Source organism: Stegastes partitus, unplaced genomic scaffold (genome assembly GCF_000690725.1).
Source record: "Stegastes partitus isolate 25-593 unplaced genomic scaffold, Stegastes_partitus-1.0.2 Scaffold404, whole genome shotgun sequence".
Taxonomy (NCBI): Eukaryota; Metazoa; Chordata; class Actinopteri; family Pomacentridae; genus Stegastes; species Stegastes partitus.
This window is the reverse complement of record NW_007578135.1, coordinates 187,881-210,703: the sequence shown is the minus strand read 5'-3', so window position 1 is coordinate 210,703 and position 22,823 is coordinate 187,881. Positions and strand designations below refer to the sequence as shown.

The window sequence follows — 22,823 nt, the reverse complement described above, 5'->3', positions numbered from 1 at the left end:
GTGATTGATGGAGTGTCACAATGCAGTCCCATAAAGCACCTGTTAATATCTCACTGCAATAAGAGTCCAGTAATATTTAATACAGCGTGAAGCCCTTTATCATGCTGAAATGAGCATGAAGGAAAAGCTTATGTTTTTGATTTGCTACACGGTTGTCTACTTAGTTCACTGGCATCTTATATAATGGGTGTTGTGTTGCAGAATTGTTGTCTTTTTGTTTATAATTAAAGTTAAACAAGCATAAAATAGGGCATTTGTAAACCGTTTTAATTGCAGCATGGTAAATGCACCATAAGCATTGTGTTTTCGTGTTGCATCTCTAATTATAGGTATTTTTACGAATTTATCAGGCATGCACACAAGCACATGCCCAAACCCGTGTGTATGCTGGTGTTGTAATAACCTAAATATGGCCCTCCCATTTGTTACAGTCTCATTAGAGAACTGCTGAGCGTTGTCATTTCTGGCCCTCATACTGTGAGATATGGAAGTGACTGGGCTTGGAGTGTGGATTCAGCTCTTATTTTAGGAGCCACCCTATATCTCCCTGTCAGATTAGAGAGGAAAGGGAAGGCCAGCACTTCACCAGTCTGGCCTGTTGTGGTAATGAATAACCCAAAATGGAATGAACTGAGCTCAAATCGGGTTGTTACAGGTACTACTACGGCAGAAGTAGTAGTTTTGTCATGGGTTTGTCAAGGAGGTTTGTACTTATGTCGCAGCTCATCACGGTTGTCAGTGTAGCAACAAAACAATTGTCACTTGTGAGTAAATGGCGAAATTGACTTTTTGTTTTTTAGTTATTTAACAATGAGCGACTGTAAGTCAAATGTTTGTCCGCTGTTTTTACTAACACACATAACTGTATATGTTGGTAACAGTCAAAATAAATCTACTGTGACTCCCACTGCGCCGTAGCTTCTGATGCTTTACTCAACCGAGTTGTGCAAGGCACATCAACAACACAAGCTTTTCCTCTATTTTGGGTTTGTGGCTTTTGCGAATATCTTGTTGTGGTGATGAATGCACCGAAAAGCTGGACCACATTTCTTTAACGTTTCTGCTTATTATGAGGAAGTGCAGCAGAGTGACAGTTTATGAAAATGAGGCTTACTTTTATGACCTTTTAGTAACGTAGAACTTTGTCCACATCAAGCTCAAGGATGTGGATATGTTGACGGATCGTGCCAAAATGTCTGCTCGTAAATTAATCAATTCTTTCTTTATAACTTTTAAAATTTTTCTTGAATCATTTGCTTTTATTAGAAAATTCTGAATGTGTGTACTTGTGTTATTACGCCTGCTGTTAGCAGCACGAGCAGGCTAGACTAAGGCTCTCCTAAGAGCTATACACATAAACTTAATTCATACTCCTGCATTGCCTGACATGCACCTCCTCAGAGATCTAACTTTACATCATGAATGTAGACTGCAACAATTGTGATTGGTAGTAATAAGTCCGACCTAATACTAGCTATCCAGTGGGGTTGTCCTATAGGTGATGTCTAATCTATTAGGATTCAGGTAAAATGCATCACAGTCAGCTCAAGTGTTCGTCTGGAGGCAATAAACTAAAAGTCGCTGCCACATTTTATGACATGAAATCCATTTATCTGTCTATAACAATACACCTACACTACTAATATTAAACATTCATATGTGTATTTTTGTGATGGACTTTTATTTCCCTACTGTGCCCATAATACCTCATGCTAGTGGCAAATCCACTATTGGCAGCTATGGGTGCCATATTCACAGCTGACTGCCCTAACTACCCGAATGATTCTGAATCTCACCCCGTCCCTTCGGCTGTGTAGCTAGCTGCGTACGCTTTGTATAATCAGGATCCAAGACTGATCTTGTATTCCTTTGAGTTATGTTAGCTGCCTGTGAAGTGCATGTTGGAAGAGTAATCACGGAAAAAAACCTCCACGCTTTTGGAAGTATTAAAACCGTGTGTCGCACTGTGACTGGAAGCAAAACTTGGCAAATGCGTCAGAATGTGCTGGAGTTAAAATGTTTGCGAGAGTGAGAGAGGGCCAAACAGCAGCGACATTCATTCACACATCTGTACAACATTGTGTCATTCATAAACAAAGGCTGCAGCACTGTGATAAGAATTTCACACTGATGAAAGCTGAACGAAGAGGCAAGAGTGAAGATGTCAGGTGGCCCCAACAGCGTGTGTTCCTGCTACCTTTAGAAACCTCTGGCCCTGTGCCTGAGCTTAAACAAACAGCACGTTGGGAAATGAGTCGTTGATTTTGAGTTTCCACGAAGATTAGAGGGGATTTTAAGTCATAAAGGGTTTCCCTGAGGAGGTGGTGGTGGTGGTAGGAGGAAGGGAAAAAAAAGGGGGAAAGAAAAGTTGGATTTGAAGATCAGTAGCTGTGTGAATGAGTTTAACAGATTTACCAGTTGGCTGTGGAAACATCTCTGTTACTGTACTGTTAATGTAACACTTGTACCACCTTGCCCTTTGTGAAAGGGTGGTAGAGATGATGGCAATGTGAAATGGCACAAGGATTGTGTCACACACTTTAATTCCTTGTATTTTCACCAGCACGTTTTTAACAAAGCAGCGTTTTATTAATGAAACTGGATCAGTAATTACATAGTGAGACTGGTGAGCACAGCAGTTAGTATTAAACCTGTAATTTGCTGCCATATATTTTAAAAATACTGCACTGCTCCTAACTGGAAAGCAACATAAACCGGTGTAGGCAGTATTAAACTGTATTTGCACTTTGTCCCACAAATACCCCATCAGTCTCCCAACCGTTATAGCAAGGGATGCACATTCTTGAGCTTGGTTTAGTCGACCTTGCTGATTGAAACGCTGCTTTAAGTTGTACGAGTGTAAGATTTGTGTTGTGCATTGATAAAGCAAAGCCTATGGTTTCCATGCATTTCCAATGGGTTACACAATGTCCTGTCATGCCCTTCTAATACTCGCACTGCCCTGCCTTTTCTCTCCTGCATCCTGTTTTCAAGACTTCTGAGCCATTCATTGTGGCCTTAACAGGATCCTCAGATGCATTTCAGTTGTGTTTCACAATAAGCAGGATTTCTGATTTGAATGACTTTTCTCTTTAGTGAGGTGATACATTGTGGACTGTGAATGGAAAGTGTCAAAGTGCCAGGCTGGGTGTAGGTACTGTAGGGCTGCAGTCATGACTTCCCATCAAGTATAGTGAATTTGTTTCTTTTACCAACGATGCTGTTGCTTGTATTAAAAGAATCATCACATAACTGAGCGCTAGTTTTGCAGTATGCGATTTTGTTGAGACACCAAGTGTCTTGTTGATATTTCTACATTCAGTTCAACAAGAAAGGTGGCAGACAGTGTTCTTAACTCTGTGCTCCTGCTTGTAAAATAATCAAAAACTCAGGAGAATATTGTTTGGGTAGATGACAGCCAAGCCTATTATCACTGATGTAATGATGTTATTTCAGGGAGGCTGATTCACAGCAGGAAAGCCGAGATGTCGGCTTCGGTCCCTGTGTGTCTGGCCGGGCATTAAAATACGGCTGGTTAGCATTCAGGCTGAGCAAGCCTTAGGATGCGTCAATGGCTCTTCCCCATCTGTCCAGCTGTATGGTTTAGGTCCGCACCATTGTGTTGTCATCGTCTTTCCCTGAGCGAGGTAACGAGCTTTGGCAGGTCATCATGTGCAAATTGAAGCTTTTTAACAGAATCTGAATCCTACTGAAATTTGATTTCTTATCAAGTCTTTTAAAGGTGTTTGTTTGTTTGTTGACAAAATATTAAAACACAACTGGTCATTTTAATTCTAAGTTAAGGACTAATACCCAGACAAGTAAGACGTTAACATGAATAGAAACTAAAGTAATTAGCTAGTAAGCCCATGGACATTTCACCACATACTTTATGACATTCTTCAATTCACTTACAAGAAAAAAACATTCACTTCTTACCAGAGGCCTGTGCTGGAAGTTGTCGAGGCCAAAGTAAAAACACAGAGCACTTAACGATATCTGAAGATAAACATATTGTTGAACAGGTACAAGTGAATGATATGAAAGGTCACAGAATACAGCGAAACACCAGCCAATACTTGTCCTTATCATTTTATTAGAGCTTGCTTTTATATGTTGAATGGTAAACATAGAAGAAGATGTCAGTGGTCACTTTGTTGTGAGCATCCTCCCTTAAAAACACACATTTTCAGTTGCTTTCGTCGGCTTCGGAACATTTAAGTAGGTTTGTCATGTTTGTTAACTGTGTCGCTGAGTCATCATATGTTTATATGTCACCAGCGTTTTTCCCCCCTCGCTAATGTGTCAGACAGAGAGGCAATAATTAGTAACATAAAAGATAACACGAATGAGGCGTTCAATAAGGTGTTCGTTGGTCAAAGACTCCAATATGTTTGATTATTTTACTACCTCGGAACCAAGCAGAAAATGGTAACGCTATCGGAATCCATCGCAACTCACAGCAGTTATCAATCATCATTAGTTTATTTTTTTCCTATGTTTTCTGGAAACATGAACACACAAATATAAGCAGCTAAGGGCTCACAGCTTGCATGGTAGTTAAACAGTGTTCAGGGATGTTTAGAATATTTGGTGTGAGGCTGAAACCAGATTGACATATAACAGTGTGAACAAGCTGCACATCGTTGTGTGTTTTGACCTTTAAACACAAAGCCAGGTGCACTCTTGATACTGAACTATTTAAGCGAAGCCACAAGGTCACAAGGCTGTCTGGTTTGTTTCCATTATGCATGTCTGTGTAGCTGAGTGCTCATGGGCAGCGGATAAACGTGCATTCGTACAGTTGTCTGTGTGTGCAGATATGCCACTCCCTACCCTTGCTGTCCCAGTGCTTGAAAAACCAATAGGCGGCATGCTCACGATGCGTGGTTTTATGAGAGAGAAAGAGAAAGTCAGAGGAGGATGGAAGTGGGAGCAAAGACCACAGGACTACAGTCTGCCTCAGCAGCTGAAACATCAACTTGTTTAATTCTTCAGAGCAACTTCTAAAAAGGATAACAGAAACAGACATGATCATCCAATTGTCATCAAATTAGTTCTTCAACTACATGCATGTGAGGCAGGCTGCATCTCTGTGCTCTCCTGTTCGTCTCTATTTCGTGGACGATGCTCATTGACCCTAGCTGCGGGAGATGACTGTATCAGGGCTGCGGCAGGGTCACATCATCATGCCTTGTACGGATTTAGAGCTGCCTTTGCTCTGCTTTCCACATCGGAGCTCACAGCTTTTGCCTGGCCAGCAGCAGCAGCAGCAGCATCGGTGGAGTGGGTGCACATTGTGAGACCACGGGACACAGAAGGGGAGATGCAGCAGAGGGTGAACTCGGCGTAAGTGGGGCATCAAATCACCCTGCAACTCTTACCTTGCCTTCCCAGCAGTGGGCTGATAGAAACAGCAGACAGCTCTTGCCCGTTTTTTTGTTTTAGGAATTAAATTTTATTGTAGCAGTTAAAATATTGTGTGTTGAAAATGAAAACGGGCATTCGGTCGTAAAGTCATGTTGCGATTCTTGTGGATAATATTGCGACAGTGATTTAGAAAAAAAACATTTGGGATAATGAGCTTTGTTTTTTTTTATCAAGGAAAATGCACATTACTAATAATGTTATAATACTTTTTTCTCAACTTAAATGTCTACAAACTTCATCTCCAAATTCTTTCTCAGATATATTTGTTCAGAAGATGCTCAGTATGCATTGTAAATATGAAGAACAGAATCTTGATTACAAGTCACAGAAACAGTCCACTGCAGTCAACACACATTGTTTTTCAGCTTCTAAAAAACAACAATGCAAATACAGAGCGTCCTAATTCTGAACTAAATAAAAGTATGAATTTATCTGATTTGATTTGAACAAAATAGTAACAAATAAACCCTGACTGCTGAACCTGATGTGATCAGCCAGTGGTTTTATCAGAGCAGACTCCTCTCTTGGCTGAATTATTAGAAAGTCAGAAACGCAGAGTTTCACAATGCTGGATCTTGTACCTCATAGACATTCTGTGGCAGAGCTCAGGCGGTGCTGTTCAAACCTGTTTTTCTATCACTATGCCAGCTAAAAGTAAGAAGCCAGTATTTAAAAAAAAAAAAAAGTGCACAGATTTTGTTGTTTTGCTTACATGAGTGTCAGAACTGAAAAGGGACTCACACGGGTGAGCCCAAATAGTTTGTCACCTGTACAAGCCGAATGTTGTAGAGCCTCACAGAGGTTGGCCACCAATTCAACATCAGCTTAGCATCCATTTCCAAATGGTTTCTTCACTGGATAGTCATGTGACCACGGCTGATTGGTCATCTCTTTATTGTGAGTGTGACGAATGAGCAGACTGTAAACAAGCAGAGCATCGGTCGCTTACATACATCTCTCTGTGGCACTTTTTTAAAAATTAAATTGCAGTTTTTGGGGCATACCGTTGCATAGGCTGACATTGTGATTAGATTAATTATGCTAAAGCGCCAAAGGAATATAATTTGTGGTGTATGTATACAGTTTATTTGATGTTTTTTCTTCTGTCTTCCAGTTCTGACTTTTTATTTGGAAATCACAGGAAATTCACTCTCGTCTCTTTGTCTGTTTTGCTTAAAAAAAAGTTCACTTGATTGTTAAATAGTCATTTGTAAGTTTAATGTTATGTAATATAACATTAATGAAATATAATGACCACCTACCAATGTTATCTAACCATTAAATTTGACCTATATATGATCCTGTCCTATAGATTTGTAAGTACATGGTGTAATATTGTACATTAGCTCTATTTGAGGACGTTGCTGGGATTTGTACTGCGCCTTAAATTTGTGTGAAAAATATGTCGTACTCGCTGCCCCCCTATAGAAGGTCTGTAGCTCCGCTGAGGCGCATTGCTAATGCACGGTAATGCAATGTTTCATTACTTTTTGATACTGATGAGGGCTGACAGCATGCCTTTGGAGATGTTTGAGTACAGCTGCATCCATCAAGACAGAAGAAGATGAAGAAATGAGACATACGCTAGAGAGAAAAAGCTCACAAAAGAGCGTAATGGGAGACAGAGAGACCAGGTACAACTCACTCAAGTCAAAGCAATCTCTGGCTTTCCGTTTATTCATATTGCCCCTAAAGACCTAACTTCAGCAAACAGAAGAAAATACAAAAAAAACAACGTTTTGTCAGATTCTTCTGGCATGTTGTAACAGTGAAGATGTACATAAAACAGATGGGCACAAATACTAGAATCTGTTGAACTGTGAGTAAAACCTAATTTTAATACAACTCAATTTTAAAGAATAGAAAATGCACCAGTAGTCTGTTAACTATAGGCTACTATTATTTGGTCTACCCAATGTATACTGGGTATCTTTGCTTTTTACAATTTACAATTTCATTTCACTCCAAAGCGACGTACATCTGAGAGTAGATCACATTCATACACCAATGGTGACAGAGCTGCCATGCAAGGTGCTGCCTGCCATTGGTAGCACCTTCAGGTTCAGTGTCCTGCCCAAGGACACTTTGACTGTGGAGGGGCAGGGGGATCGAACCACCAACCTTGCGACTGGATGACAACCCGCTCCACCACCTGAACCACAGCTGCCCCGCATTGTTTTAAAAATACGTTGGTCAATGGAGATGTGATGACATCATTTTGAGTTTTTCTTAGGACAGTAGCAGTAGCTTGTCGTAGCTACAATATATTAGCAACAAGTCCACATCTGGGTGACACACATTGCAAGTTTACCTCGAGAATTTAAATGTTCTTTTTCTTTTCTTACACAGATTTACTAAGACCAGTCTGTTTATGTTGTCAGTCATTTCCTATATTCATTTCTAAATCGCTGGCTCTTTCCTCCTGTGGGTATAACACACTCTGTTTATGCTGGTACGGCTATTTTCCAGTGCTGTCTCCACTCCTGACCCCAATCATGAGTTAAGTGTACATTAATGACCCAAACAATGCAGGCGTGATTTGCTGTTCAACCTGAGATGTATTTATATCGCCATGTTTATATTACTGTATAAAAGCTTGTCTCTATAGAGCAGCTGTTCCCTATTTAATTAAAACATTAATTACATAAAGACTGGCATACATGCATGTGCAATATACTGTCAGACATTTTTATCTCTCTGCTGTTGCAGCACAAATTAGGCTGTTTGTGTTCCATTTGATTACTGATATGAAACACACTCTTTAAAGATTTGCACAATTAAAAAAACAACGCTAAATATACCACTGTTCATGTGTCCATGTGTGGGTGTAGTGTGCCTCTCTTTCTCAGTCTTTTCTTTCAGTTCTGCAAAATACTTTGACAGATTTGGTCTTTTTTGTGTAGTTTCTCTGTTAAATACTTCTCCTTCCAGTTGGTAGAAGGAAAACTGTGTTATTTGCTTCATGATGATGCAGGTTGTTTTTAAATTATTGTATCTAAGTTAAAAGCTAGAAACTGTGGGCAAACACTACAGGCACGATACAAACAGTGTGTCACTCCAGTGCTGTTGGAGGTCTTGTGATGCAATGTTTTCAAGGCCTTCAGCCCTGTATTTTGTCATCTTGCCCAACTCACTAGGCTTGGGCATGTTCGATTTCAGCAGTGTGCAGTGATATTGTTCCTGACAGTATGACACAATTAGCTTAGCGAGCCATATAGCTAACACATGTAGGCATTGTGGTGGTGCCACTAAGGGTGACACCGTCTAGGCAGTTTCAAACACATTTTGTTTGGGTGGCATCGTTATCAGATGGACTTGAGATGGTGTAGAAAGCAGCCTTTTTCCATGCTTGTGAGTTGCCACCATGAGTTGACTATAATCTCTTTGCTATTTGCATCAGTTAGCCTTTTTTCAGCTAGCCATGGGGGAATAATATTCAGATGGTATATGCCTTATCCTGAATTGAGCGTCAGTTGTGCAGAAAACCAAGACATCACTATGCTGCTCTCTGGTCATGTACTGACATGACAGGGCATTCCTAAAGCTGATAGTAGCACTGTATCCTATCACCACTGTTGTGGCTGATGTTCGTAGTCTCCCTTGTTGTCCAATTTAACTGTTCATATCCCATGTCATCATGGATGGTGAAATGTAAGAAGTGGGTGCTTTAGCTCATGGCCAAACTTGACCCAAAGAGGTTGTTTTTGGTGAATCTATAGGTGGATATCATATATATTGCAAAGAATTTCAAGTTTCACAGAGTATCGAATGATTTAATTGTGGTTTATTATGTCTTAAATGCATACAGTAAGTAAAGTGAACAAGGCTAGTTAAATATTCCAGACGACCTCAGGGCAATGCACAACAACAACTCCACGTGGTTGAGCTTGCTGTGCTAAGAAGGAACTTACAGTGTGCAGCTTGAATGGCCAACGAAAGCAAAAATACAGCAAAGCACAGAATGTTGTTACCTAATACTGGATCAACACTTGATTCAGGACTGCTTTATGCTTTTTATGCACCTGCTTGATTCAGCCACCTAATGAGTGAGTTTGTATTTCACTCACTGTCTGCTGGGTTAAATATGACAAATATCATTTTCCCATCCATGTTTGATTAAGTTCTATCAAACTCTAAATTAGTTCTCAGCTTTAAGAGAACTTCCGTGTTTTGTTTAAAAGTGTACAGGTGTCAACAAGTTATTTTTGTTTTTATTTTTTTACAATGATCTGGCAACCCCCTGAAATTATCTTGGGACCCCCATGGGGGTCCTGACCCCCAGTTTGAGAACCACTGGTATAAAGCATGCTCTTTGCTAGCTGTACATACAGGGCACCCAAAGCAAAATGCTTGCACAGATGTATCAGACAAAGGTAAAAGGACTGAAGGTAAAAAAACAACCAAACATAACATTTGTTGATTAAGCATCTTGGAGCTAATGTTAAATCCATCATTACAGTTAAGTGTTGTAGCTGTTTAGTTCTGAGTTTCCTCTTGTTCTTGTGTTTAGGTGGATTTAATTACTTTCTGTTGGACACTTCATGTGTAGCCTATTTGTGATAAAATATTAAAGGTTCTATTGCATTTAAACAACTTTACATGTTCCTATCGTAGGCTCAAAGCTATGAATCATATATCTTAAGGTCGCCAGCATGTTCAACCCTTGTTTGATTATTTTAATTCAAGTGAAAACTAGGGATGCAAATTTAAACAATCTCCTGAACTGATAGTTGGCTACAGTCAGAAATTGATTAATGGGTGAAATAAATAACAAGAAAAAGTACATGGTTTCCTGTGGCTGATAAAACACTGACACTGTTCACTGCAAAGTTACACAGCAAATAAGCTTCACAGTAAATAACCTGTAACAGGGTTAGTCATCTCTTCACAACAGTTTGATGCTAAAATAATTCTAATCTAATCTTTCATCAATAAGCAAATAATTAGCATCCCAAGTGAAAACCTACTTGTTGCTTGGGCCACAACAGCTTCAATATTTCTTTGTTTGCTCGCTGAATAACCCGAGACTGATTGTCACTGCTGTGCATGGTTATGTAAAAACCGAAAGTAGCGGTCACTTGTTCTTAAACCTTTTCAACTATAAGTGTGAATAACATTTTAAGACACTTGGTTTAGGTGCGTGGGAATACAACTGATGGCCTGCTCATATTCTGCTGCATACACCACGGACTCATAGTTCTCATCATACTTTGTCAATCAGCATCTAGTCTTTCTTCAAATTTAGCATTCATTATGATCTCTCACTTGAAGCCCCTCTGGTGCAGCAGGCACAGTCACAAACAACACAAGGGTACGCAGAGTTCCACACAGAGCAGAACAGAACAGCTCGGTCCATCTTGCAGGTTTGCAAAGTGTAACACTACAGCGTAAGAATCCAAAAATAAAAACACACAAGAACTTAAGTGTTAGGTGCGCATTTGCTTTGGTTAAAACAAATTCTTGAAAGCTCTTAATCCAACTCTGGTGCACACCAAACAACCAGAGCGTTTGGAAAGAGCATCTCCATCCGTTTCCATGGAGTCTCTGGTGCGGTTTGTTTTTCGGTCTGAAAGCTCGCTGACTAACCACAGTATTTTATGAAAGTAGACGTGTGGTCGTAGCATGAATTCAAAAGCCAAACTAATATTATATACATCTGCTGTTTGTAAACTGTTAGGGAAGTGATCCGTCAAACGTGTACCACATATATAATGAGTAAGCGGCGTACTTATTTCTGTAACTCATTTAGTGACGGCGGTGACATATTTATACAGGATGTATAAGTACCTTTCAGGTTTTTTTTTGTCCTGCTTTCTAATTTGTTGAGGTCTTTACAGTCTTGCTTACTTAAAACCTTAATGTTAACACGAAGATGTTACACATTGCAATACCTTTTGTCATGTTTCTTCTTTTTCTTTTCTAGTAAGCAATACATGCTGCTATTTTTATACTTATGACTGTAACTTTTAACAGCCAAATACAGGCTAGCAGGTGTAACGTTAGCGTAATATACAGCATCAGGTTCTATCTGCAAATATGCATCAAGTAACTTATACTTTTATTATAATCAAACTAGTAGCATGAGCCACAGTCTTACAGGAGTGGCGCCAAAATCCACTGTTGTTGTTTTTACTGGGATGCCTTCTGAATATGTACGAACCTGGATTTTAATGTGGTGGTGCATGAGTGAGTAATACAGTCCCCTAAAAATGTCTTAAACTGGATCTAGAACATCAGAAATAGGTTTTTGGAGTTGGTAAACAGAACCGAATACTACACTCTAAAAGCTAATTCCAATGCTTACTTGAATCACATTAGTGTACTTTACTTATTTGTCATTGTTCTGTTCATTTAACTCATGGACTGTGAGTATGTACTCATTTTTCCTTAAAGAATTAGAAAACGAAGTATACTTGAGTAAACTGGACTTGAAACGTTCTGTTCCTGGATTGAACAGTGCACATGTGCAGGAGAAGTTTCCAGAAGCTTTACGGGGTGGCTGTTGCTCAGGTGGTAGAGTGGGTCGGTCAGTGATCAGAAGGTTTGGGGTTTGATTCCGCCCTGTAACCTGTGTCATCATCGTTGTGTCCTTGGGCAAGACACTTCACCCACGTGAATGCGTATGAATGAATTGTTTGAGGTGGTGGTCGGAGGGCCAGAATGGCAGCCACGCCTCTGTCAGGGCAGCTGTGGCTACAACCGTAGCTACCACCACTGGTATGAATGTGTGTGAATGAAAGCGTCTTTGAGTGTCTAGAGAAGTGCTGTATAAATCTGATCAATTATTATTATTTGAGTTTCTAACCCTTGGAAAGATCAAGTTCATTATACTTGCTATGTTTAAGTTCACAAAGTTAAGTAAATACAGCTACATTTTCAGTAAACTTTACAAGTAGATATGAAGTATACTGAATCTAAGACTAATGGTTACATCTACTTATCTTGTTTGAGTGCAGCCGGTTTCCTAGATTCATTTAAGTAAGATCAACTTTTCACATTTTACAGTGTAGTTGTGTTTTTAAAGACCTTGTGTTGTTCATTTCATTCAGAATCTTTTTTTTTTTTGGTTTGGTTCAAGATAAGTTGAAGTTTGTATTCCAAATTTGATTTTGCTTTTTGCTGTCATGACATAGAGGGTGGTGTGTTTATAGTATGTGGGATGTTAAATGACTTAAATTACACTATGCTGTTATAATTGGAACCTAGCTGGCTTGTAGGATGATGAGCACAGTCCTGCCTTCTGCCACTCCTATCGCGGTCATCTATCGTGCCTTCTTCACCGTTCCATTCCCCCCTTTCGTAATATTTCTCCCAGCTTCCGCAGCCCCCCGAAGGGCTGTTTGGCTCTACTTTCAACTGCACTCAATTGCCCTATTCAATTCTCTTATCACCAAAATCCTCCCCCCCTCCCCTCAAAGTCCACTCGTGGCCACTCTCCCTCTCCTCTTCAGCGAGCCTTCCAGCCTACTACATGATAGCAGACTTCATCATCATGTTTTCTTTACAAGTAGAGACCTGTACTCCCTTAACCAGATGGGAGCCATTTAGGCCTCCTGTGAAAAGAGCTACTGCAGCACCTCATTCATCCTCTCACCGCTGGATGTTTTCCAGTCACTACCCTCTGCTCTGTTCTGAGAAGCACCAGTGGCCTAAATTTGGAAAAGCATGTTAATTTTTTACCCCAGCTGGCAAGGCCCTGTCAAGTACAGCCTCACCTGCTGAAATTTTAACCAGTTTTGTTCTTACGTCTTCTGTTTAATTCAGAGAGCAAGGCTTAAACGGAGTGGCGGAGACTCAAAAAGAAAAGTTAATGTTTTTAAGTGCCTTTCCTTTTACAGTTTGAGAATAACCTGTCAGCAATAAAAAAAAATAATGATAAAAAATGTTAACGCATCATGTCTAAATAATACATTATTCTGTCACTATTTTCTGACTGATCATTTACTTGTTTACTTAGCAGATTTTCTGAACTTTTAAGAAAATGATAAACAGCAGTGAGCTTTCAAGGTTAACAAGGAAATGTAGTGGACGGTATGACCTAAATTAAACTGATGGAGATGCTTGTTTGTTGTGTATTTAACCTCTGTTGACCTCTCAAAACAGCAAGTCATGTCTCCTACTCTGTTTGACTCACAAGCTTTTTGTTGTATTGCCACAAGTTTTGTATTCGTTATAAGTGTTCTCTTTTATTTCAAGAAATAAGCATTGAACAGAAATGCGTGTACAATATTTTACTCAACACTACAGTGCAACCATTCATGCAGTTGGCTTTATGATGTGATTTAATGGAAACGTGTGCTTCTCTGTTTAATTAGGTTGTTGCTCTAATAATACAGCCCCCTTTAATTGCACTTAATTATTGCTTTACTGTTTTGCTTTATTATTTCATGGCTTTTAAACTGTGTATTCTATAGCAAACTGCCTCCCCTCCCATCTAATTATTACCCCGTTGTCTGTCTTCTCACAGGTGGTACCATGGCAAGCTAGACCGAACCATTGCTGAGGAGCGTCTGCGCCAGGCCCGGAATCCTGGCAGCTACCTCATCAGGGAAAGTGACCGCCGGCCCGGTTCCTTTGTCCTGTCTTTCCTCAGTATGACCAACGTGGTCAACCACTTCAGGTATGACTGACACACAAGCAAGCAGAAATAACTTTTTACCTCGGTGACAGGCCCGGTCTGAATCTGCAGCAGGTGCTTTCTTAAAACCTTAGAGAGAAGTACGTCCTCGCACAGACCCGTTCAGGTGGCTCAATCCAAATGTGATGGCATGTTTAAAACCTGCCCCGACAAGCCGACACAGTGGTGACAAAATATTTGAGCTATGATTTTATTTGTTGCTGCTAGAATTGACTTGGAAACCTAAGTGGTTTCATACAATGGGAACATCATCAAGGTCTCATTTGTGTTGTGCATACTAGCTACATAGCCTGGCATTGCTAACACCCTACAACTGAAACCAGTTTGTGGGCAGAATTTTTAATAGTCTGCCACAACATGAGCTGTTTCATCACTATTCTGTGGTATCTTACAAAAGGCGGGCAGCGTGCCCTCCTCGGGTACAAGATAAGGAAAGAGGAACTACAGAAGTTATTCATTACCTGTTAACCAAAAGGGCAGGAAGCCACAGACTGCAGCAACCTCAGAGATGAGCCAACGTTTAGAATCGGTGTTGAATGTTTAGGTAGTTTCTGGTTGCCTGGCATGCTGTTGCAAGCTGCTTCAGCCTATTTGGGTCACAAAGACAGTACAAAGTTTGAGAGAGATGTTGTTCATAATTCATACTAACTTGTACCCTTGGTTTCTGCTACAACCCATGACTCTGTGTGGGTACATGTGTTGCTGTGTGACTCAGAATACTTTCATGTCTTCTCTTTCATGCCATGGGTGTGGGTGGACCTGATATAAAGAAAAAGGACAGCACACTATTTCCTTATACCTTTGGGTGTTTTACAGCCTTAAAGTCCATAAAACCAGACCGGCATTACAATTCGTCCTCTCAGCCAAATAAAAATGTTCTATATAAAGTATGAGGATTAAGCTCTGTAGCTCACAAACAAAAAGGTGAATATATTCTGTTTTACATCAAGGTCAAACAGTGTACTGGAAAGAAACTGAACATTTAAAAAAAAAAGAAGTGGCTTACTGGAAGACGGTGATGTGTTCTAATTAAGTAACATTTTCTCCTTCACTCATTTTGGGTTATTGTGGACCTATGATGTCATTGATGCGAGCAGGAAAGAGCCTTTCTGTAAGGGAATTATTAACTTAAAGTTAATTGAATGACTCCTACGTTTCAAAAGGTTGATATCCTAATTTTGCAAGCAGCAAATGAGTAATAGCACAAGTGAGTGTCTTACAAACCCTCATCTGAAATCCACTCACCTGATGATAAAGGAACAAGGATCGGGGGTTTTGTTGACAGTATTTTTGTCATACTGTTGTAACCACACACTGATGGTGATTTTTCAGGATTATATTCACAATTTCCAAACGTCACGGTCACGATAGTTTGACTCCCCAAGGCAGTCTGTATCTCTGTGTACAATCACAATAGATGCTCAAGTGGCCCAGATTTTTTTTTTTTTTCTTCATCCCACTCAAATATAGTGAGATTTTTCTCGGAAGTGTGAACAAGTGAAACCTGATTAATATCGAATCTCTGGATGTGTGACTGCTGTCAGAACAGGCAGAAAATGTGTCATTCCCACGTAAGTCTCACTTCTCTGGGCATGACACAGAGTGCCATTGTCATGGTTCAGTGTCAGCACCTCACATGTTTTAGATTTTAGTGTTGCACAAATGACAATAACGTTGGTATTTTTGTAGTCATGCATATTTCAGTTAAATGTGTGTGTGTGTGTAGCAGTATTCACACTGCAGCCACGTATGTGTCACTACATATATGAATGTTACATCAACACAAAAGTTTGACTAATCCAAACCGAGCATGAAGGCCTGTAATGTGATCATCGACCATCTTTTTCTCTCACAGTCTGACATCGTCTTCAGATAGATATTTTGTGGTGCAGATGTGTGGACGTATTTTGCTATACTTTATATAATCTTTGTTTTATTTGCAGTGTGGGAGCAGTGCTGAAAAACAACATTGACACCGTCTATACGGAGAGTTTACTGTCAAATGAATGAAACTTTAAGATTTTCTACTGCCTTCACTTCAGTGTGATTATTAAAAACGACTGTTCTACCACTTATCAATATTGTGTTGTCTCCCAACAGGATAATCGCCATGTGTGGGGACTATTACATTGGTGGGCGGCGGTTCTCTTCTCTATCGGACCTGATCGGTTACTACAGCTATGTGTCTTGCCTACTAAAAGGAGAGAAACTGCTATCACCAGTGGCACCTCCAGAGGTGAGACTGACTCTGGGGCTGTCCACAATCATGTTTAAAAAATGTATTCTTGCATTTGTGAAATTTTTATTACATTCTTCGCAGTCCTACGTTTTTTCTAAACTCTCTCCATTGCATGTAGCATTACATGGTGTTTTATTTTTCCTCTTCATCTTAGTAGTTTTTTTTAGAATAAATGCTGTGAAATACACCTTCTCTAAATATTATGAGGAACTCTGAGTAGGCCAAGGGTGTCTTTCAAAACTTCAGACCTCTTTATATATGCTAAAAGCACGGAAATGTGACAAGTATGCATAATGAAACCTAATCTCCAGAAATGTTCAGTAAATGTTCTTTGATCTAATAAAACGTGTGAGGGTTGAAAGATGTGTTGAAATATGCGCCTTTTTAAGATAACCCCTAGTCAGCTTGGATTCCTTTCTTCATTGTACGAGGGAATATTTTCACATCTTCCCTTTTTTCTTTTACCTCCAGGCAGTGTTCAGAACTGTTTAAGGCAAAGCCCGAGCTAATGCTAATTATGTTTTTTAGCCAAGTGTGATATCTCCCAGTGGGAGGTGTAGTGGAATACTTGGTTTTGTAAAATAATTAGGGGATTTAACATGAATGTGATTGTGGAAGGTCAATGCTAAGAACTAGGTTTTTATTCTCTGTGTACATGTTTCCACAGCCTGTAGAAGACAGGAGGAGAGTCAGGGCCATACTTCCATACACCAAAGTGCCAGATACTGATGAGATCAGGTAAATATCTGTGTATATCTGTCTTCTCTTGCACTGTACATGTAGAGTACCATCTTCATAACCAAGCACAATACACTATTTGCCTCTATTAATCACAAAAAGCAGCCTTGTTCCCCTTTCATTTTATGCAGCATTTCACAGCAGCCTGGAAAGCACATCATCTGACTTTATTGAAAAACACTCTTGTCCCTGTCATTAAGCTGCAGTAGGCACACTTACTGATGATCCCAGCTATCCCTCATTTCCTAAATCTGATAAACATCTGTCTGAAGTCAACCTCAACGCTGAGCCTGCCAGCGAACTATAGGCTTAACTGGATAGATAGACATGCAACATTTACCCCAAATGTTGTGAGTCAGAGGAGACACCTGCTGGTGCTGCTTTGGTATTATAATCTACACAAAATAAATATTGCAAGTCCACCTGCTCAGTTCGCTGATCCCATGTACCTTTTATGTCATGGTAAAGATAATAGTATGTTGGTAGTGTGGTGTAAATGTATGACAACTTAATATTTTCACATTTTCCCTTTTGTTTCCTTGTGATACCATTTGAACTCGATATGTCTTCAGCTTCCTGAAAGGGGACATGTTTATTGTTCACAATGAACTGGACGATGGCTGGATGTGGGTGACCAATGTTCGCACAGAGGAGCAGGGGCTCATTGTGGAGGATCTTGTTGAAGAAGTGGTGAGTACAACACAACCTGGGGAGGCCATGTACATTAATTAGAAGAAAACTTTAGACTATTTTGTCTATGGAGTATGGACAGAATCGCTAGTGGCATCCACACAGTAAACATAGTGTTAAAAAAAGTAACTGGTATGAGGTTTTTATAGTATATTATACCAAGTGGCAACAGCCTAACACCCACAGTTGGAACATCATGTAGGAATAAACAGCCTAACAGCCCACAGACATCACAGTTTGTGCAGTAATTGGTGTGTTGACAGATTTCTGTTTCTGATACGTTTCAGGGCCGGGAAGAGGATCCACATGAGGGAAAAGTGTAAGCTGCATTGCACTGAACTGACTTTTCTTAGTGTCCAGTATCTGATCAATAGGACAATTTCAAAGCAGGATATTAAAGTTCACATTCATAAAAAAAAATCCATCTCATCTGTTACAATGCTCCATGACCGAGTCCGTTTATAATAGGAAAGTGCTTACTTCCTTTGTACTTTGAGGCAACATGTCATTACAGGATAATATCCACTTTGTCAGTTCAGCCTCATTGTTTGCATCCACACACACACACACACACACACACACGCACTGCCTGGGTTGCCTTTTCCTTAAGACATAAATGATGTTTTTATATTTACTTTAACAAGCAGAACAGCATGAAAGTACATTGCTTTGAATCAGTATTTTCTCCTCACTTATGTCCTTCAAGCATGCCAGATGTAAATTAAACTACAGTCACATTCATGCATTTATTCATATTTACATAAAGTAGTAGTTCATTTTCCAAACACTGCATAGTCATTTTACTCTGACGAACAGAGATGTTGACAGATTTCTTTTTCAGAGTGATTTCTGTCTTGAGTTAATTCCTTCTGTTGTGTCTCCTCCAGCTGGTATCATGGAAAGATCACCAAGCAAGAGGCCTACAACCTTCTGATGACAGGTACCGTTATTAATCACTGGACATGTTGGCATGGATTCTTTTTTTTGTCAGAAAAACATTGTGAAGTCCATTTATCAAAACCTGTCTCTTTCTCCCTCCCTCTCCCTGAATCTTCTGCTCCCCGTGAATTTCACAGTTGGCCAGGTGTGCAGTTTTCTAGTCCGGCCGTCAGACAACACACCTGGGGACTACTCCCTCTTTTTTCGCACCAATGAAAACATCCAAAGGTTTAAGATCTCCCCCACCCCCAACAATCAGTACATGATGGGGGGGAGGTACTACAACAGGTATGTCTGCCAGTTTACCTTCCTTCAGTGGCAAAAGATGAATTTTAAGAGGTGAATTTGTGGCATAGAACACATTATTAGTGTCGTACTGTATGGGTTACTGATGTTCGCTCTCCTTTCTCTCTTGCAGTGTTGATGACATCATTGACCATTACAAGAAAGAACAGATTGTAGAGGGCTACAACCTAAAAGACCCAGTTTCAGTGCAGGTAAGCACAATTTTCTAGTTTTCAAGCATGCAACTGACTAAAGACATGTGGCCAATATATTGTTAATGCCCTCACTGGCATGTTGAGTATCTGAATCTTGATGTAAGCATATAACCAGTTTGGACAAAGAAGAAGAAACGAGAGCGTAGAGACTGTGCACACGTCCCTGAACTGTAGATTCATATTTGTAGAATTGCTTCAGACCTTTACATGTTTGTTTTCTTCAAGCGCTAGACTTTCTAGAATTTCTCCGAGACATAGCACCTAATTTAGAAAAGAAACCTAATGTAAGCTGGCCTTTCGAATAAATGGAATTCATTTGCCTGTGCTGTTATGTCACAGTTTGATTTGTTTTTGTATTTACTGCAGCACCAGGAACAAGTACTTACTGACACAGTGGATGGGAGGGAAATTTATAACACTATCAGACGGAAAACAAAAGACGCTTTCTACAAAAACATTGTCAAGAAAGGCTACCTCCTGTTCAACAAAGGTATATATCACATCAGTCTTGTATGACGGTAATATCTTGAACATTATTATATCAGCCTTGTCTTGTGTTCAGGTCAGGCAGGATCTAAACTTTCTTCTGGTCACTTTCACTTCAAGGCAAAGGCAAACGGTGGAAGAACCTTTACTTCATCCTGGAGGGAAATGATGCACAGCTTATCTATTTTGAGAGCGAGAAGAGAGCCACCAAACCCAAAGGGCTGATCGACCTAAGTGTGTGCTCCGTGTATGGTGTGCATGACAGTCTGTTTGGCAGGTACGACGGCAAAAAATACAGTGTTTGTCTAATGTTGCAGTGACAGTAGTTACCCTGATACCACATGGATACACCCATGGTAACGGGTGTAGCATATGGTACAAAGTCATTTAAACATGTTTCTTTTTTTCTGTTTTGCTTTATCAGGCCAAACTGTTTCCAGATTGTTGTCCAGCACTTTAGCGAGGAACAGTACATATTCTACTTTGCGGGAGAGGCTCCAGAACAGGCACAGGTAATAGAAGAATCACTTGTACCTGTCACTGTTTCATCAAACACATTTGCTTTGTCCAGACACAGAAAAACTGAAGTTTTACATCAAAAATTTACCTCAAGGGCCGCCGACTATAGCTCAACTGGGTGAGCTGGCAACCCATGTACAGAGGCTATAGCCCCCGACGCGGCGGCCATAGGTTTAGATCCCACTCATGGCCCTTTGCTGCAGGTCCTTCCCTGATTCTTCTCACCCACTTTCTTGTCTCGCTCTCGACTGTCCTGTACAATAAAGGCAAAAAGGCTAAAAAAGAAATCTACCTCAAAATGTTTTGCTTGAAACACTGTGAATTCTTCCTATTTAACTTTCCTTAAAAATTGCTTTTTTATGTTTTTATCTAACGTGTACTACACGTTTATTAAACCATCAAAGCCAAAACAAAAAAGCCAAAATTGACAGTCGCATCTGAAAAGCTAACTCTGTGTGCTGTGAATCAAAACACAGCAATGTGAGGTGACTACAGTGCATCATGCCAAAGTGGCACAGCATCAACAGGATATAATATATAAATATGCAGCATAAAGCTTTATGTGGTTGCCAGTGAGCTCAGTATGTAATAACACAAATTTTAAAAAAGCATAATAATGGGTATGCTGGATAAAAAAAAATCTATTGAGTTGTTGTTGTAACTTTCAGGCTGACCTCATGATGGCAGTGCTGTCTTACAGTTGCAGTGTTCAAACACAGAAATAATGATACAATTGCGACTGTTTGGCTTATTCTGGCAGTAAAATAATGCAGCCGGGGTTACAGGTTTAGTTCAGAGTAGCATTTTCTTCAAGACTGACAAAAACACCTCTGCAGACGAAGATGCTCCAGAGGGTAGTGATGATAAGGAATACATTTTTGCACTATTCATGACTCAGGTCATTTAAAAAGCAGAACTGATGCATGAAAATAAAAAAAAAAGGCAATTTAAATAGCGTAGCGGTCAAAATACAGCCAATTAGCAAAGAAGCTCGGAGTGATGTGGGAATCTCATATGTGAACTGCCTCATCCCTGGAGCCAGCTGGAGTAAAGAGGAAGAGATAACATGACTTCTACAAAGTTGATGTGAAAGTCTTCAGAGTCAGGAGTGCTGCAGCTGAAACTCACAGAAGTGCTGGATCTGTCCGTCTGAACTCTTTGGGAAATAACAGTGAAGAAGAAGAAATGTTTAATCTGCAATGATAAATATTAATTAGTTTGGAAAAAATACAATTTCTTCTGATATCTATGAATATTTTCACATTTCTTAAATACCAAAAGCATCATTTGGCAGGTGTGTTGTGCTTGATGCCATGCTGTGACAAGGGCACAAGCAGTTACATTTTAATATATGACTTATTTTCCTGTATAAGTGCTGGTAAATGCATTTGCAGCTTTCAGATCACAAAATCAATACGGTGTTCCAAGTTCTTACACAAAAAGACCTCCCTGACAACTGTGTGTTTCAAATATTCTGACCATGTTTCCTTTGTGCAGGACTGGATGAAATGCCTTCAAACGTTCTGCAGTAACCTAAGGAAAACCACTCAGCCCACCTCCAACAAGAGGCTCAGACAGGTACATACACCATCAGTGTGTTCATGTAGACACAGTATCACGGTAGATGGTTGACTCAGACAAGCCCGGTAAAGAAAGTATTCATCACTGTGGTGTCGGACCAACACCAGCTTCAGCAAAAATTTGGAGTTCAGAATTCATTCAAATTGAGGATAATTGTGACAAATGATTATTAAAATGAAGACTTGGTTGAAAGGGTCTCAGGTTCATTCCATGTTTTGGTTTTTTGTTTTTTTATTGTAAGAGTAATTTTCGCAGAAGTAACTGAATTCCCCAAATTAGTTCACAACTTCAGCAAAATTAATAATCACTACAACCAGTCATACACTTTGTGCTAAATCCTTCATTTTCTCTCAGGTGAGCAGCCTGGTGCTTTATGTGGAGGAGGCCCACAAGCTGCCGGTGAAGTATTTCACCAACCCCTATTGTAACATCTACCTGAACAGTGTCCAGGTGGCTAAGACGCACCCGAGGGAGGGCCAGAACCCGGTCTTCACTGAGGAGTTCATCTTTGAGTACGTCTGTCATGCTCGTGTCTTTTTCCTCTTTGGGATTCTCCCACTGTTCTGTCTCTCTATGTATTACCCTGCTCATGTTTTCAGAAAGCTGTCTTGCTTAGAATAAACATTTTCTGTACTTGTTTGCTGAATTACAAAATGCATCTCTCTGCTGTTTCAGTGACTTATCCAGTGAAATTAACCGCTTTGAAATCAGCCTGAGCAACAAAACAAAAAAGAGCAAAGAAAGTGACATCTGTAAGTATATCTGAACTATTTCAAGTAAATATAATCTCTGTAGGTCTGTATTTGTTTGTGCTTATACAAACTCACCTTGTCAACACCTCAATATCTCCTCCTCCCAGTGTTCATGCGTTGCCAGCTAAACCGTCTGCAGAAGGGCCAAATGATTGATGAGTGGTTCCCTCTCAGCTCCCACGTTCCCCTGAAGGGCATCGAGCCGGGCTCCTTGCGTGTACGTGCCCGCTACTCCATGGAGAAGATCATGCCCGAAGAGGAGTACAGCGAATTCAAAGAGGTCCGATCCACCGGAAAAGGGCTTTTGATTG

General features: G+C 40.1%; 1 protein-coding gene across 2 annotated transcripts in view; it reads left to right on the top strand.

Annotated features, from left to right (window-relative positions):
• The window catches only part of rasa1a (RAS p21 protein activator (GTPase activating protein) 1a), a 29,223-nt gene that overhangs the window by 2,756 nt on the left and 3,644 nt on the right, over positions 1–22,823 (top strand). Inside the window, exons 1-16 of one of the 2 annotated variants that reach the window (XM_008285496.1) lie at positions 5,186–5,349; positions 13,898–14,050; positions 16,169–16,304; positions 16,975–17,045; positions 17,618–17,735; positions 18,023–18,054; positions 18,623–18,675; positions 18,812–18,962; positions 19,093–19,171; positions 19,541–19,664; positions 19,781–19,937; positions 20,085–20,172; positions 21,677–21,757; positions 22,115–22,272; positions 22,436–22,512; positions 22,620–22,792. In XM_008285496.1, coding sequence (XP_008283718.1) covers positions 5,327–5,349; positions 13,898–14,050; positions 16,169–16,304; positions 16,975–17,045; positions 17,618–17,735; positions 18,023–18,054; positions 18,623–18,675; positions 18,812–18,962; positions 19,093–19,171; positions 19,541–19,664; positions 19,781–19,937; positions 20,085–20,172; positions 21,677–21,757; positions 22,115–22,272; positions 22,436–22,512; positions 22,620–22,792 — 1,674 coding nt within the window. In that variant the 5' untranslated portion in view covers positions 5,186–5,326. Of the gene's footprint in view, positions 1–5,185; positions 5,350–13,897; positions 14,051–16,168; positions 16,305–16,974; positions 17,046–17,617; positions 17,736–18,022; positions 18,055–18,622; positions 18,676–18,811; positions 18,963–19,092; positions 19,172–19,540; positions 19,665–19,780; positions 19,938–20,084; positions 20,173–21,676; positions 21,758–22,114; positions 22,273–22,435; positions 22,513–22,619; positions 22,793–22,823 lie in introns of those variants that run through there. The other variant, XM_008285495.1, reaches the window with a different exon arrangement.